This window comes from Lepisosteus platostomus, chromosome 1 (genome assembly GCF_059453375.1).
Source record: "Lepisosteus platostomus isolate fLepPlt1 chromosome 1, fLepPlt1.hap1, whole genome shotgun sequence".
Lineage (NCBI taxonomy): Eukaryota > Metazoa > Chordata > Actinopteri > Semionotiformes > Lepisosteidae > Lepisosteus > Lepisosteus platostomus.
In genome coordinates this window covers 61,778,832-61,796,694 of record NC_142611.1, presented here as the reverse complement: position 1 = coordinate 61,796,694, position 17,863 = coordinate 61,778,832, and the positions used below count along the sequence as shown (strand labels likewise).

General features: G+C 37.1%; 2 protein-coding genes across 2 annotated transcripts in view; one reads left to right on the top strand and one right to left on the bottom strand.

Moving 5' to 3' along the window:
* The first annotated feature begins 7,019 nt into the window (after window positions 1–7,019).
* Window positions 7,020–11,520, top strand: LOC148678349 (uncharacterized). The gene is made up of 3 exons (XM_088633317.1): window positions 7,020–7,123; window positions 8,846–8,983; window positions 9,878–11,520. The coding sequence occupies exons 1-3, from the start codon at window positions 7,079–7,081 to the stop codon at window positions 10,736–10,738; spliced, it is 1,044 nt and encodes a 347-aa protein (XP_088489443.1). The 5' UTR covers window positions 7,020–7,078; the 3' UTR covers window positions 10,739–11,520.
* A 1,597-nt stretch (window positions 11,521–13,117) lies between these two features.
* Window positions 13,118–17,863, bottom strand: part of cpe (carboxypeptidase E) — a 44,186-nt gene continuing 39,440 nt past the window's right edge. Inside the window, exons 7-9 of the mRNA XM_088633316.1 lie at window positions 17,042–17,141; window positions 16,384–16,502; window positions 13,118–14,676 (exon numbers count right to left, since the gene is read on the bottom strand). Of these exons, the coding sequence (XP_088489442.1) occupies window positions 14,578–14,676; window positions 16,384–16,502; window positions 17,042–17,141 (318 nt within the window). The 3' untranslated portion in view covers window positions 13,118–14,577. The remainder of the gene's footprint in view (window positions 14,677–16,383; window positions 16,503–17,041; window positions 17,142–17,863) is intronic.

The window sequence follows — 17,863 nt, the reverse complement described above, 5'->3', positions numbered from 1 at the left end:
AAATTGAATGTCATCTCGTCTATCCCTGCACAAAAGTAGTGGCTCATCGTGTTCATTCATGCTAAGCAGGCTCGAGTCAAAACGGGCGAAGTAAACTGAGGAACACTTAGGCAGTACCGCTCCCCATTTACTGTACACAAAGCTCTGTGCTACTAAATAGATGTAATCTCGCCTGTCCCAATACAATAATGACAGTGCGAGGAATATACTGTAACACGTTCATTGGCGCTCATTCAAAGTAAACTAAATAAGGTTAACTTGGCAATACCGCAAAGCTTTGTACTATTATTAAATACGTGTACTACTAAATACACCGCGGGTTAACGAATATTCATCAGTTGAAATTAGGTGACGGAACATAAGCTTTATATAAAAACATCGTACCAAGTGTACAGGCAGTACTGTAGCGAGACGGGGTCGGTGGGGATGCAGACAGGAATTCAGGCTCTTTTTAGAATGGAAACTGCTCCTTATTGCCGACACAGCAGAAAAGCCAGCTGGAGACAAAAAGAGCGTTATTAGGTTATAACACACTAGGCTCACTTGGAGTACAGGCCCAAATGTATAAGGTGGTTAAGTGGGTACAGATATAAAAGGGTGTAAACCGGGGATGACTACTGTACATGACAACCCAACAGCCCTCAACAATGTGCAAGCGCACCAGATGGACAACACTCGCTGGCCAGTAGCCCTCAGCCCCCCTTTGATTCCTCCTCCCATCCTGCCCTTCGCCGCGCACTTCAGCCGGGCGCTCGTCGGCCGCAACGCCAGGCGAGGGCGCCACAGTATGGATCTAAAGCTAAATATTACTAACACGTGAATAATCACACCAGGGCCATTTTTTTCAGGAAACCGGAGGTCCCAGAAAGAACCCACACGAAAACAGAAGGTACAAACTGCACACAGATAGCACTTTCAAATAGAAAGTTTAAAAAAACAAAGATAGCACCCCAGGAACTGTATCCAGGGCCCCAGGGCTGTGTGACTGCAATCCCACCATGCCTCCCAACTCCCAGTTGTTCTGTAGAATTTGAGTGTTAAACCAATCATTTCCTGGTGACTTAAATTCATATCAAATTCTTCTTTGACGACTTTGCCTCACTTAAACAAATTCTGCTACTGCTAGCAGTTGATTACTGCTGTCTACAGGTCTGAGTTAATATAGTTTGCGGGAAAAACTGTTACAACCTTCTTACCCATAACAACCAACCCCTGCTGAGTGTTCAAAAACTAAACCGATAACGGTTCTCCTCACCTTCCATCCATTTCTTTCCAAAGCTCTCCTTCACCCTTTCCTCAAACTGACAATATACAATGCAGAACGTTCAGTCAAATTGTTTTGAAATCTTTAGTAAGGTACTCAACAGTTATATTTTTTTCCGTCTTTAAGCTTGCTATTTACTGTGAGAAACTGAGGCTCTTCATAGTGTAAATTTAAGTAATTTCCATAATGACCCAAAAAGCTTGTCAGCTACTGTATTCATCTTGTGAAGTTGTGTAACATATTATTTAAGAAGTCAATTTTCAGTCATCTCTACTACTGTTCTGGTGAGCCAACCTATACAGGTTTTATAATGGTATGGTCTATTAATGTTCCAGGGAAAATTTCAACTTACAGTAATTATCAGATTTCACTAGAAATTACTGACTGCAATCAATATATTTTTTTATTCAACATAGCTTTTCTCCAACTCTCCAAATATGTTATTATCCCTGCTTTTTACCATTACAGAAATTATGTACACCGTTCCCAAAGTAACACACATTACTCCAAGTGAAAAAGAAGTGCTCAAACATTCTGAAACGTAATCACCAATGAAAATCTTGAAAATGTGTGGTGTCAGCATTCACAGCCCTAAATTGGTCATTAGTGGAAGCACTTATGCTTGAATTACAGCCATAATTCTGTGTGGATGGGTCTGTACTCACATACCACGGCACCTAGACTTGGCAGCGTTTGCCATTCCTCCTTCCAGAACTGTTCACACTCAGATTGCTGCAACAATTCATCAAGTCATTCCATAGATTTGGATTGAGATCAGGGCTCTGACTAGGCCACTTGAAGACTGTATACTGTATGTTTTTATTTATAAAAGGTGTTTTGGTGGACGATGGAGAGGACAAAAGCACAAATTGTCTGTCGCTTCCCCCTTTGCTAAATTTTTTCATTTTTCTCTGTTCTTTTTTTCCCTCTATTTTCTGACCTACATGGATTCTGATCACCGTGGCATTTGGTCAGGTCTTTTTTTTTCTTTCCATAGATTTGTAGCTTTAGTTTTTTTTTTTACAATGGCCACCTGTACTCCCAATCAGCTTCATGACCTGAGGCATTTTAAAATGGACAGTGCTCTACATTATATTTGTCAGGTTCATGAAATCCTGAACAGACCAAAATCTTCTCACAGAATATTCTGGTCTCCATGTTATCTCTGCTCCTGACTCCTTAAAGAACTCTCCGGTAAATGCACAGAGAGGCGCTGCTTCCTAATGATTTCATTTCTGAAAATAACCTAGACAAACTCTTTATTAGTGTAACGTTGCTAAATGATGGACGCTACTGTAGTTTTAATGAATTAATGTCTCCAGCCTATGCTTGTTATTAAGGAGAAGGTTTAAATACAGCCTCCGGTGATTGCTTGGCTATTTTCTGCCTCTCCAGCTTTGATCTGTGCCTAACTGCCTACTCCTCCTATTAACTCCTTCAAACATTTTATGTTTCCTCAGACTGTTACTGTCTTACTTGTTTATTGTCCTCTGAAATCTAATGCACATTTTATCACTGAAATCTCCAAACTTGTCACCGGTCTGCCGTTCAATGGATCAAGTCCTGATCTTACTGTAGGTGTGCTTAATATTCATGGGGACTAAGTAACTCTGCTTTTCCTAAGGTGTTTCCAAAGGCTTTAGTCTGTTTTGGTGTACCTCCACACGTACACGTACCCTCTCATAAACAAGGTCACACTTTAGATTTAGTCATCACTAGAAATCTAGAAATGACAGACCTGACACAGGCATTTTTTACTTCTGGCAGTGCTGTTTGACATACTGCTCTCACAGTCTCAAAATTATGAGCATCTTATGACTCAGGTCATAGCACAAGGCTGTTTTAAGAAAATACTTAGCAGAATTGTTTCGAAGGATGATATTATCTTCCATACTTTACTTCACCAATATGGGCCATAAATGGTTAAGCATGTTATTTCTTTCAAAACTGAAATAATAAGAATCTATTTTTATGGAGATGTAATGTCAAAATTCCTTTTTTGCACGGTATCAAAATACACTGAGTCGTTAAAGATACAGCAAAAGAGTATTGGAATCATTAGCATTTGTTACATTTCAATGCCTCTTGGCATGTGTGCAGTGTTGGCTTTTTTTTACACTTTAAAATATTGTGCTTGTACCAGATTAAGAGCTTTTTATGTACAGTAAATATTTTTTACACTCTTAAGAAAATTGGGAATAAATTGTCATTCACAATGACAAAAGCAGGGCATTTTAATGGAGCAATCAGGGTGAAGCACCTCCCTCAAAGATCCAACAGTATCTTCCCACTCAGGACTGAAATGGTGATCCTCTGGTTGGAAATCTAGACCCCTTACTACCTATTCACAAAGCTGCTTTTATCTGCTTCCAGTGAAAAAATAATACTGGAGTCATACACAAGTACTTAGATCCTTGATTTGTATTACATATTAATTCAAGCAAAATGAGTTAAGTCTTAGGTTTGTCATTTTGACTATCAGACCATTACACCATTGGCAAAAAATGTTTTTGACAAAGTCTCAAAAGTCACGTGAAATAAGTCATTGAATCTGGCACTGTTCTGTTAATGATCTGTACTTGTTGTGTCCGCCTATACCATGAAATGGTGCAGACTAGGAAACATTCCAGTGACATTTAAAGATTCTGTTGAATGTTTAAAACAGTTTCCAGTTCTGCAGTGATATTGAAGTACTACATGCCCATTCTGCTTTTCACAAATTAATTGGGATACAGATCCAGTGATACAATGAGCTATATGATCCCAGACTGAAGAAGAAAGCCTTCCGTATGGTGAGGAGCACAGCCACACTGAATGAGGCGGATGGCTCATTTTCTGGCTGCAATGTTGCTGTAGCAACATGTGAAATGCAAGCCACATGTGATGTCAATAATTCTGTGTAACAAGTTTACCATTGTCAACAACAGGCACACTCCTGAAGCTGGTAATTAATTGACCTCCTTCAATTATGCTACCACCTCTAAAAGAATGGAGTTCCTCTGTCCACTCCCCATGTCACCTTTCACGGTTTCTCTCGTATACTTTCTACAGTTATTGTACGAGACAGAGTGAGGATTCCTGAGAAGACATCACCCCTTCCCAGTATTAGTAGGGGTGACTGGGGTTGGTGGGGGCTGTCCATGTGGGGACACAAACTCCATTTGTGCAGTCAGGTGATGTACCAGTAGATATGTATGTAATTAGGAAGAATGTACAGGGTACCAGACATTGACGTTACACTATAATATATTCATATTTTCTTACACTGAGTTAAATTGAGGTGTACAGTATTTTGAAACTGATCCCAAAGTTATTGCATTGACGTGTCTGGATAATCCGAAACAGTCACCACTGTGTTGTTCTCCAAAAGTAAAGGCAGTGCAGTTTCTGGGGAACATATTGTTTTTAAAATGGGAAGTTTCAGTATAACTTACAAAAGAAAAGAATTCCAAACAGCTTCCTCCCACAATGTTAACTGCAGAAAAAACTTATTACTGTAGATATGTTTTCAGAAGAACAATTACAGATCTTGGATAATGATTGAATGTATTTGGCATCATTTAGTTTCATTAGCATTCATGAATGACTGACAGTCATTCTCTCACAAGACTTTAACTATTGTATAGGCACTACATCACTTCACTAGTGAGAGCTGGTATGGCACAGATGATGAGGCAGTTTGAACTGTTTCGTGTCAGGCCTGGCAAAAATCAGGTAACAGAAACAGAGGAAGCCTGTATACAACTTCCCTGAATCACACAGTAACATGTACATTTATATTTATTTTTAAAGTATGGGTTTTCCTTTATGAACGAAGAAAGAATTTGGATGAACTTAATCCAATTCAAGTGCAACTTGAATGGAAGATTGAATTTGTAAAAATTGAATTACAATGTTGTTGTTTTTTTAAGTGTCACTCTTTGCCAAGCTCGGGTCAAGTCCTAATTTACTCTAAAAGTTCTTCAAATGACTAAAACATAGCTAACAGCCCAATGCAAAACCATCCCAAACCAACAGGTGAAGGTTTGAGCGGAGAACCAGGGAGTGCTCCACCCCTTCTATCAGTCAATTTTCTCTTTCCTATTAAAACCCAAACCACGATAACACACACGTCTAGAGTTTTGAATTCCCTCCTCCTCCCTCCTCTTCTTCTTTCTTTCATGTTCCCTTTGCATCCAGGTTCCCTGGGGGGGGGTAAGTGAAGCTCACTTCCCCAAATTCAGGATGGCAGCTCCACCTTGACCACTTCTGGGCAGGTTCTCATAGCATGGGCCAGAGTGGACCCCCGGCCACATTGTTCCCAGCAGCTACCTACTAATTCTCCTGAGTCTCCTCAGTCTCCTGAGTTGCCAGGCAGCGCCTCAAAGCGACTCTCAGAGAGTCAGGGGACTCCTTTCCCATCCTTCTTGAGCAGCTTTCTCTTCATTCTCAACCCCTCGTGCAGCGCCCCTCAAAGTGATTCCTCTAGTCAGGGGTTTTTTGTCTTTCCCCTTTGGGATTCGTTCCCAGTCGCTAGGCAGCACCTCTCATCCGACTCTCAGCGAGTCAAGGAGTTATCTCCTCCTTTCTATCCCCCGAGGGCATAGCCTGGTCATGAGGCAGCACCTCGCAAAGTGACTCTCAGGGAGTCAGGGGAGTCTTCCTCTTCCTTCTCTACCCCTGCGGGCCCAGCTCCCAGTCGTGAGGCAGTGACTCCACACCATTATACTCCCACCCCAATGCTTCACAGTTGGGATGAGGTTTAGGTGTTGGTACCGTAGTATGTGTTTTGTGTTCTCCAAACATAATGCTATATATATTTACCAAAAAGTTCAACTTTTGTCTCATCTGTCCACAGAACATTGTTCCAGTAGTGCTATGGAGAGTAGCAATGGTGCTAAATTTCTTCCATTTGTAAACTACAGTATCTGCCTGACTGTGGACTGAGGGAGGGTCAAGTCTTTAGAAATCCTTTTGTAACCCTTTCCAGTCTTATGAGCTTCAACAACTCTTCTTCTGAGGTCCTCTGAAATCTGTTGTGATCGGAACATATTGCAATTGAACAGAATTCTGTTGTGAAGAGCAGGTAACCAAAATTGTGCAGGTCAAGCCCACACCCCAATTGATTGGAACACCTGACTCATTGATTGGAATACCTGACTCCAGTTACCCTCTTTTCAAGATGTCACTATCCTAGAGATTCACATACTTTTTCCATCAATGACATTGATTGTTTAAACCATTTGTTCAATAAAGATATGACAATGTAAAATGTTGTGTGTGTTGTTTTTTAAATAAGACTGTCTTTATTTATTAATATGACTTAGCTGAATATCAGATCACATTTTAGGACCCATTCATGCAGAAATCCAGATAATTTGAAAAGGGTTCACAAACTCTTTCTCACAACTGTACTGCAAAAAAGAATGCTTAACCCTAACAACTAAAATCACAAACTCCATTATTGGAATTCTTGCAATTCCATAGCCAATTAAAAAAACGAAGTGTTTTTTCTTGTAGGAGAATTCTGACTTTTTATTTTCTGTCAACTCTTGTTACAGTGTTGCCATCTTTGTGAAGTGTTGAAAAATCCTAATAGTGTTCTTTAAAGCCAGCTCCATTCACACCAGACAGTGGGCATCAAAAACTGTGTTGAGTATTTTTCCCTGTCATTGAAGGCTGCACCTTTAAAATATGACATCGGTGTTAGGCTCCAAAAAAAAGTTACCAGAAATAAGTTCCTCTTTTCACAGACATAAAAAATGAATTTCCCCAATGAACTTCAGGGTAGTCATTATCTGGAACAGGACTGTCTCTTTACAAACCTGCAAAACAATGAGAAGAACAATACTTGTATACCTTACTTGCATGTACCTACAGGTAAGAGTTATACTTTTTGGTCAATTTAAAGAAAACTGACAAGTTATTTATAACAAAGTGTGTACCTTATAATAATGCTAATTATATGACTAGAAAAAGCACATTTGCTTAGTTTTAGTGTTACTTTGAGACTTTCTACAGTGCATGTAATGAAAGATTTTTGCATTTACAGACTTCACAGGAAAACATAACAAAATGTAAATAGAACTGTGTGTGAAGTGTCTGAACTAGTTCAAGATCAATGTTTTTAATTTAAACAAGTACTGTACAAAAATAGTCTCACCAATTTGAAATAGTAATGTTAATTTTATTCTTATATTTTTATTTTAATAGGTTATTATATACAGTACTGTATGTGAAATTGTTATTTAATTTGTTGCTTGAATTGGCTTGTGGCTTGAATAACTGGTGTCTCCTGGGCTCATGGCAGGTGTACATTGTATCTCTCCTGCTACTGTATATTAGCAGGAAATCCTTTATTTGCTCTTTTTTTCTTTTCAAGGTATTTTTACTTACTGTAGCTATAGTTACAGAACCATTTCATAGGTTCATTAATTCATTGCCAAATGGCATTATTGGCATTGTATGGCACATGAATTTCAGGTAAAATATTTAAAAAATAATAGCTAAAAATAAAAGCCTTATAGTTGTAAAGCAACAATAGGCAAGAGAACAAATGCTGTAATGTTGCTGAAATTATTTTATTTGTCTGAAATCAATTTTTAACAGGTCAAAGGCAACCGTAAATGCCAGATTCTATATTTAGGTGATCTGTGAACAGTCTGATACAGCAATATTTTGATTTAATAAAGATTGAAAATAATTTTATGTTTTTACAGTTATACAGTATACCACTCATAAAAACAGTTAAATCTAACCAAAACACATTAAAGTTTTCAAAGGTAGAGGTGAATTGATATAGACATCTCCCGTACATGGAACCAAGCCATTTAAATGCTTTAAGAACGTCCACTTAGAGCCATTCCATTGATGTATTGATGTATTTGTAATTTTTTTATTTTGTGAATAAGACTAAAAGCAAGACTGAAACACAAAGTAAAGAATGAAAAAAAAATTCTGAATATGTAATTATTTTTCCTTTGTATGACTTCATTGGTTTCTGAAAAAAAGTTGAAAGTTAGTTGTATACTACTAGTCAAAAAAGCTAATTGTTTAGAGCTCTTTGTTTAAATGTTTGTATGTATTACATTTACCTGATTTCTAACTATAAAATGATTTAGGAAAATGTACCCAAGGATGCAAATTACTTTTTGAATATACTGTACAGCGTGTTAGGGAAAAAAATGTATTGACTTATGATCTTTGTGTAAGCAAATACAATACGTTTTATATGCAAAATAACAATGGGACCTTCCAAGTGTTGTATTGAATATAAAACAAAAGCTAGGCAAAAAATGGCAAAAGCTATATTTGTAATAGGTGTGCACATACGTCTGTAAAGCTACACACACAGGAAGTGTTGTTAACCAAAACAAAGTACTGAAGACCAAGGTAAATTAAAGTAAAACCATCACAAACCGTCACCTCTGTAAGAACACCTCTACTGTAAGTGGAGCAATGCTAATAACTGCATCACCATGCTGCCCAATTTAAATAAATAACCGTGACAGTCTGGAAAAGATTACCGTACTGAAGAAGCAAAAAAAATGCACCTGGGCTGCTTCTAACAATTTAAGTGTGTTTTTTCTTGTACTGTTTCAGGTACCTGTGCAAGGTCAGACTCAAGATCTGAATGTTGCTACCATTAATGTGATTTTGCTGACATTGCTAGCTGGTGTTTTACTTCTCTGCATTGCAATAATAATTGGTGTGTTTATCCTTTTAATGAAACTCAAAAAGGTATGTCTACAATTTTGTACATGAAATATATTTGTTTTATATTTCCAATTTATACGTAATATTAACTTAAATGGCTGAAAGCTGATTTTAGTAAAGCTTAAATTCCAAATACATAACTCCATACACTATTACATATAATTTATTGTTTAATTTCTGATAGGTACCGCTGATTTATACCAAATATGTGACATTGATTGAAGTCTGTAGATATATTTTGAAAGTATTTTTTATACTTCCTACAGTACATCATCCAATGGCTTTTGACGATTAACATACTGGAGTTAATATGCCATAGAGTATTGTTTTACCCAGTAAAACCAAAAGAAAAACTTCTGTACTTACGTACAACTAAAGTGCTTCATTTTCTTGGCCCAGATAGGAAATTTGCTTAGCAGGCAGGTAAAAGACATATAGTAACAGAATACCCAAGACAACATGTACCCATTGTATAACAGGACTCGGGGCACTGAGTGGGGGAGCTCAGAGAAGTGTCGTCGCCCCATCTGAAACCTGAACAGTGTATAACGCTGCTGTGGCAGAGGACCTGCTCTTTTGGTGTGGCAGAGTTATCTGCTGTCTTTGGAGCACCTGTGTGCGAGCTCGGAGCTCGTGAATGACCAGTAATTGATCCTGTTGGGGCATGTCACAACTCAGCTCTCAAATTACAGTACATACCGTTCAAATTCAAGAAAATAAAAATTAAAGAATGAGCTAATGATCTCATTCTGCTAATGCTAACAAATACACTAAGAACATTCAGGAGCGCAGTGCACTGGTTACTGCATGTCATCCGCACAAAGCTACTGTAGTTCCAAAGTGTAATCTACAGTATATTGAGCATTGGGCAATGTACTGTATTAGAGAAATGTTAACTTAAACTTTTTGTTTCTTAAGATATGGAAGAAGCTGTCAGAAAAAGATACCATCTACGAACATGTGAATGACAAAGCTCTACAGTCTGTGGCAGAAGTGATTTCCGAAAAGCTCCCTGAGAAAGCTGACCAAGCCACCAGCAGCAGGGCGCCTACGAGGCAGTCTTCCATCACACTTCCGATCAGTCAGGCATTCCGATCTTCTCAGATCTCCAGCGGACGCAAGACTAAGCACACGGACTCTATGTTCAAGCACTACTCCCCTCCTGATTACGAGGACCCTCTGCCGCAAATCGAAGGACAGAGCATCAGACCTGCAGTAGTCTCGCAAGGGGAAACAGATGATTCCTGGACAGGCATTGACCTTTCTTCACACGATGCGTTGTGGTCTCCTTACGTGGATATGAAGTCGTGCAGAGTTTCTCTTGAAGACTTCGACCAGAAGGGTGGCTTGGATGGGGACGGAGTGTACGATGCCCCTTATTTCTTCCCCTGCACCTGCTCCAATCGCAGCAGTACATGTGAGTGTTTGAACAGATCGATGTCTTCTTCCATCAGAAGAGCCAAGCATTCTCGGTTCTACTCTGATTCCAGCAAATACCAGGTGTCCAAAGCTTTCCCCGAGGGGTTTGGAATAAACAGGCTGGATGACAAAGAAAAGGAAGTGAAGAGGAGCACCACTCTCCCAAGAACTGTGTCGAAGGACTCGGGAGTTGCCTCCGTCATTGGTTCACAGTCAATCAATCCAGAGGAAAGCTGTTCTGAGAGTTTCTCAGAGCATGCTAATGCAGAGTGCCACTCACCAACCCAATCGTCGTGTCATCAGAAGAGAAAGCGAAAAACGATACAAAAGACCGTGAAGCAAGATTCTATTGTCATTTGACCCATACACCCTGTACTTTTGTTAATACAGAAGTAAAAACATTATATTATTATATTATATACAGTCCTGTATATAATATATTTTAATATATACAGTATATATAATATAACTGTATATTATATTAGGGGAAATTGTATAATCAAACATGAAGTATGAAATCCTTGAAAGTTGACTGAGTTCTACAAAGCAGACACTTTAGAAGACATGGCAAAGTATCACATACTGTACTGTGCAAACCAATACACTTGAATCAGTGCTTTCCAGTTAGCTTGGTTCATTTAGAGGCTCTTCCAAGATACATTGTCTTTAAATCTCTTCATCCATGCTAATATACTAGAAAAAACCATCAACATTTTTCTGAAGCTTCACAGCCCTCTGCCATCTTCTTCCCAATGTGTGAGATAGCTGTGCAGCTATCTAAGTTTTATCCACATTACATTTCTGTGTCACACATTTCCAATGGCAGCAACACTTTCAGAATGCCACTTTACTTTCACAGCTGCTGATGATACATTATTTAAATGTTATAAGAACAGTGTGTACTTTCTGGCTAAATGGGGTTTTAAGGCATTGTTAGAATAGAAATCTGCCGTGTCATTACATGCCCTCTGCCTGACCTTACCAGACTCCTTCTTCGAGGTCTGTTCAATATTATTGATCTACAAATGCTAATGTGAACAATATGAATAATAGTATTGTTCTTCTGTTGATTTGCAAATTTAGCAGCCATTGATTTTTGTAAGAACTTTTTTTTATAAATAAACCTTTAACTCTAAACACAATTCCTTTGTATTTTTGTTTCCTCATTTATTTGATCTTTTTATCTTAGATCAACCTAGTGTAAGTTAATTTAAAGAAAAAGGACAGGACAAACTACATCAATGCCTTTGGTGTATATTCCAGATGTTGTACCTGCCAGTGGCTCTCTACACCAGACAAGTTGTTAAAATATGCAATTTTCACCACTATTACTCAGGGAACTGAGAAACAACAAAGCACAGCAATTTATTTTTTATCAGTGACACCTTCCTTTGGTGTTAGCTGTAACAGAAGCATGTGAGATTTAAATGTATTACAAAGTTTAAATGGACTTAAAGGTTTCATTAAAGAAAAATCTGCACTTAAATACGTAGCAGTTAGTGAAAAGACATGCAGTGGAATGGAAGTGTGAAGTGTATGTGCTTCGATGTGCACCTGTAACATTTGAAATCTTCACTCACATTTACTGGCACATACTGTACGGTTCCCTTTTTGAACACTCATATTTTTTCAGTTGGTGTAAGTTCCTCTTTGACGCTACTCATTTAAATGCTCACCACCATTGTTTTTTTCCTCTGAGCAATCATTTTAAAAGTTCCCCACATTCAGTAAATATGACATTTCTAGAACAAAATGACTAGATGTAAGGACTAAGCGTATGGGCTCTTTCCCTGCTTATTCAGATATTTAAAGATTTGTATAACTCAGGTTATACAGGACCAAAACAACCTTAAAAACTCAACTATGTACCACTCAATGCACGATACATACGGTACCAAGTTTAAATTGTACCCACTTGTCAGTTATTTCAATATGTTTAAACATTGGGCTTACAAATAGCACATTTCATTGTCTTGTCTTCTATAGACAAGGATTCACTTGGGTTGTGCTAAATTCTTTGTTCCCAAGAGATCTCTTTTACAATATTAGTAGCAGACAATACAATATCCATTTGGCAGTTAAGCAGTTTCAGCATTTGGAAGCACCTTTTGAATGAAAAGCCATATACAGTATATGCCAATAACTAAAGTAATGCTGACAAATGAAAAACTGAAGGATTATAACAGCCGTTTCTGAAGCAAGTTAGCTGTGGGCAACATTCTGGGGCCACCTTTTTGTAACCAGGCTGTCAGCAATGCACAATCAAAACAAGTCAGTTGTTTACAAAGATCTAAATGATGTAAATTACAAGGTGGTACAATTATATGCAAAGTCATCAGTTACATCGAAGGGGAAGCACTTTGAAATGCCATAAGCATACCTTATTCTAATTGGGGTTCTCTACTTATCAGTTTATTTAGAAAATCGCAAACTAAAGAGAAGAGCTTGGCTGTTGTTAGCCAGGGAATAGGTATAGTAAACACTGTATATCCAATTTGTGTTTACTAGGCTGAAAGTATTACAAAAAAAATCATTTTAAAAAGGTTTATTGGCAATTTTAACATATCCAATCATGACATTGCTGTGCTATTAAAAATTAAAAAATATTTTCCTTTGTTCTCTACATTTACACTGGCACATCCTTGTATAAAATCTCTATCATAAACCAAAATATGAAGAAAAGGTTTTATGTTTAGGTAAGGTTCCAAGAATTGAACATAATCTATAGATCTGACAATGTTATTTGTATATTCTCTTTATTGTACAGTTATCAATAAAAATTATTATTTTATTATTTTTTACTACAATCCTTTCAGTTTCTGAAAACCTTGCATTTAGAAGAACTTCACAAGCTGGAGAATGCAATTCAATTGGTTTACTCTGGTTTAATTTCTATAGTCTGGAGCCCCTAATTTCAATGCAGATTTTGGAAAAAATTTGGATCATAATTTATGCAGCTGTAAAAGAGAGATTTGCAAAATAAAGTTGCCAGAAATATGCAGTTATTTGACAATAATGGTTTCATTTTCTGAATTTTCTTTCAGAATTTGTAGTATCTTATTTCAACATAAAACAATCTGTTCACCATTGCATATTTTATTTACAAACTTATAAACTACATGGCTAGAGACCTTTGTATGAGGTTTTCAGATGTAAAATGCCATGGATGTTATACTCACAGCTGGAAGAAGTGGAACACTTATGTTTTAAGAGACAAAATCATACAATTTATCAGTAAGGAGCACATTTATAACATCTTGCACTATTAACCTAGTGTGTGGTTAACCAGTTGTGCTTTCATAAACTCTAAAACGTAGGATAAGAGCTCAAGGTTGTGCTGTAAGATGTGTTGTGATGTCAAACATTAATATAACCCTTTTGGGAGGAAAACAAAAGACACTTGCTTCATACAAGGTAGGTAATAGTATTTTTTCATAACAAATTAATTTACACTTCTTCTGAAGATTAAAATATAGAACTTAACTTATACTATTATATAGTGTAAATACATGACACGTGTCATAAAGCAACATGAAGATGACTTTAAAATACATTAAAAGACATTGTTCCTACAGGTTTATAGTTTGGACCATAGTTATCAGTCTCTGAATTTAAATAATTAACTCACATTTCTAACGACATAGTGTACAACTATTTGGTCACAGAGTTTAGTTTGGGTTCATGATTACCAAAGTACTTAACATATATGATAAAGAACACCACATCACAGGAATAATAAATAATAATAAATCCTTTCTTCAGTATGGACTGTTCGCATTATTCCCTGAAATATCCCTAATGAGTATTTACCTTGGTAATTGTACTTTTGGAATTCAGCAATTTTATAAATTTTTTTGTTTCCTGTGGTTTTACCATTTTCTGTGCTTTTCTATGGATTCAATATTCCTTCACTATTACTATACTTTTCCTAGTATTCAGTGTAGTAAAGCATAGATATGAAAAATCATGGTAAAAGGACAAAAAGGCTATCGTTCATTTACCAAGGTACAGTATACTTTAGGGTAAGGGTCTGTGCTATGGCAAAGGAATTAAATTTTGCCACTGGAAAACCAAGCAGTCCATTATATCTCATTGCAGTATCATTATACGTTTAAAAAACAGAAACAAATTTAATTTTAATGTGACTAAAACACTTGCTAAACACTTTTACATCAACATGTCAAGAGTATGATATCCGTTCAAAAGTTCAGTGTTTCTGACATCATCTTCCACCAATCCATCAATTCTTCTTTCTCCTCTTCCTTCCTCTCAATCAAAGATTCCAGCTCAAAATCCACCTTCGAAGATAAGATGAGAAACAATGGGTTCTTGGAACTTCTATGACCTTGCAATACTTTCAATTATCTGAATTCTCTAAAACTTTCATTCTCAGTGGACTATTTTTAGATTTGTAAATAAGTGAACACACACTGTATAAAAAGAGGAATACACAAAGTATAGTTTCAGTAAGTATACTCTCCATCCATCCATTTTCTAATTGTTTTTTCCATTACAAGATCCAAGGGGAGAAGGAGCCTATCCATGCAAGCAATGGGTGTAAGGCAGGATACACCCCGGATGGGACGCCAGTCCATCGCAGGGCATACAGACAGACAAACACACACACTCACGCCATTTTCCCAGAAGCCAATTAACCTTCATGTCTTTGGACTGTGGGAGGAAACCAGAGCACCTTGAGGAAATCCCACACAGACAAGGGGAGAACATACAGACTCCACACAGGAACTGAACCCAGAGCCCCAACAATGCGAGGCAGAAATGCTAATCATTGCGCCCCAGTGCTGTCTGCTACATATTTTTACAAAAAATATTTACAAATTCAAGCATGTAAGGAATTGGATATTGGGAGCAGAAAATCCTTTTCCACAGTCTATTTCTCGTTTATACAGATCATTAATTGCAGAGAGTGGATTTGAGCAATACATTCGTTGCAAAGCACAAGGTACAAAAGGAAAGACAACTGGTGCAAGATATTAGTGCTGTATTTCAAAACTGAAGTAAATATTAAATTAAAGATTAAAATGTAATCTGCAATGTTCTATTTATTGTAAACACTACTGAATTATGCTTCCTCTTGTCTACCACAAAAAAAAGAGACTATTCCAGACCGAGGAAATTTCACTATATTTTGGCAGTGTTAACACCTCCCATATCTCTTCCACAATACTTCCAACATTCACTGTGCAGCACATGAGTTTGTGCTCTGTAAAATGCTTTGTATTTAAATTCAAAGCTAAAATAAAAATCTGTTTGTATATCCTGCTGACGAGGGTGTACGATCAGGGTGATATTTAACATAAAACTTTGCTCAGATCAAACTGTTTAAAAAATGTGGGGCACAGCTGTTAACTCAAAAGAGCTGGTCTGTGACAGAACAATTAATAAATGTCACGCTACCTAATATTTTTCTGGAATATATATCAGGAATTCTGGGGGCTGGGTGACAATGCTGTACTGTGGTTTTAGCCTTTAACCTTTTCTGCTATGAAACGTTTCATAAAATTTTACTTTTCCCAAAATGTCTTCAATGAGTGAGAAAATACTCATCTACGTACCTACACTGAGCAATGCAGTGTATTAAAATAATTTAGTAGAAAATGAAATAGTAATTATACTTCACTCATGGGCTACCCCTCCCAGGAGAGGATTACCAGAGTACTGTAGAGTTCATATGGAAATTATGATCCAGCTGAAATAGTGCCACCTACTGTATCACCATCATATTAGTCCACCACCATCATCCAGACCATCATATTATTATGCTGTTTCTTGTTTTACAGTTTCATAAATTTATTACAATATAGTTCATACTTGGGGACAGACAGAACAGAAAGTGGATAAAAGTCAATAAAAAAGGAACACCACTTCCTTATTACACTTTCCTTTTGTCTTTAATGAAGCCTCTGGCCACAAAGGCAATGTTCCTGTCTTTTCGAAGAAAGAAAAAAATAATTTTCCGTATAAATCTTAGCATCGCTGCTTACCTTTGTTGCTGGGCTATAAGGAACAGCCACCTTTTTAATCACAGTGAGGTAGCCTGGGGCGGAGGCAGATACTTTGTAGTTACCAGGGGCAAGAAGACGCCAGTAATCACCATCCTTTGCTGAAAAAATATATATAGCACATGGAAACAATTAGTTTTAAAAGAAGGCAAAATGTGACCTACGTATTTAAAATGAGCCATTGTATCAAGAGAAAGAACTGGACGTTACGTGCTGCCATTTGTATAAATGTTGGATAAAATACAAAGTTCAGTATCTGTGTCTCTATAAATGCATGGCAGAGATTATATCAATTTGATGACTACATATATAAAAGCACATTGGATAGCCACTGAAGAAAAACTGTGTGAAAAAAACTCTTATTGGATTGATGTTTTTAAAAGTGTGGCCCACTAGGTGGCACCATAATACAGCCTCATGATATTTTGACAAGATTTAAAACAAACTGGAGGCTGGAGGTTTTCTACTGTCCTTGTTATTTTAACAACAATCAAAATTAGGATGAAAATAACAGAAGTCAAGATAAAAACTAAAGGTTTACATTTCCATTAAGAAATGAGATAACCCTTTTTGTGATAAACAGCAATGTCTAGGCAAAGCGTTTTGTACACATATATGATAAGTGTAGTGGGGTTGTTACCAGAGGTGATGTCATGGCTTATCCCTTCTACAGATATTGAGGCATTAGAGATGGGGTTCCCCTGCAGGTCACGCACAAACCCTTTCACACCACAGTGAGCCTATGTAAAAACAAGCCAGTCAATAAAAACACACTGCATAACTGTGGGACATTTTTAAAAACATACATCTCGATAGTATGCAAAGAAAACCTTGTCCTGACAGTACATTACATAACATGGTGGAACAGGAAAAGGAGGACCAAAGGCCACAGAAGACTCCAATTCTCACTGATCCTGGACTATCCAATTTTAAACTACAGTAGGTAAACGGGTCAAATCTCATTGTAAAAGCAGGGTGCTCAAAACCACATTATCTACTGCCACTGCATCAAGTAATAATATAAAAATAAACTTTATTTTATATAGAGCCTTTTAAGGTGGCTTCTCAAAGCGCTTGTCTCAAAGTACTGTCTAGGGCCCAGACTTAATCAAAATACAGTATAGAGTTAATTGCTAGTTGTAAATTTCAAACCCACTGTATCTTGGTGTCTATCTCGTTAATTGCTAGTTGTAAATTTCAAACCCACTGTATCTTGGTGTCTATCTCGTTAATTGCTAGTTATAAATTTCAAACCCACTGTATCTTGGTGTCTATCTTGTTAATTGCTAGTTGTAAATTTCAAACCCACTGTATCTTGGTGTCTATCTCTTTTATACACTCTTCTTGCTTGTTTTTAATGGAATGCTCCCATCTTCTACAAGCCTTAATCAAATATACTGAAGGTGTTTAGAGGTAACTTGTGTATATTTGTATGTGTAATACTATGGTTTTACAAGTGAAT

Coding starts and splice junctions, on each gene's coding strand:
- LOC148678349 (XM_088633317.1), top strand. CDS start 7,079: ATGAGAAGAACAATACTTGTATACCTTACTTGCATGTACCTACAG. Junction 7,124..8,845: donor TTACTTGCATGTACCTACAG/GTAAGAGTTATA, acceptor GTACTGTTTCAG/GTACCTGTGCAAGGTCAGAC. Junction 8,984..9,877: donor TTTTAATGAAACTCAAAAAG/GTATGTCTACAA, acceptor TTGTTTCTTAAG/ATATGGAAGAAGCTGTCAGA.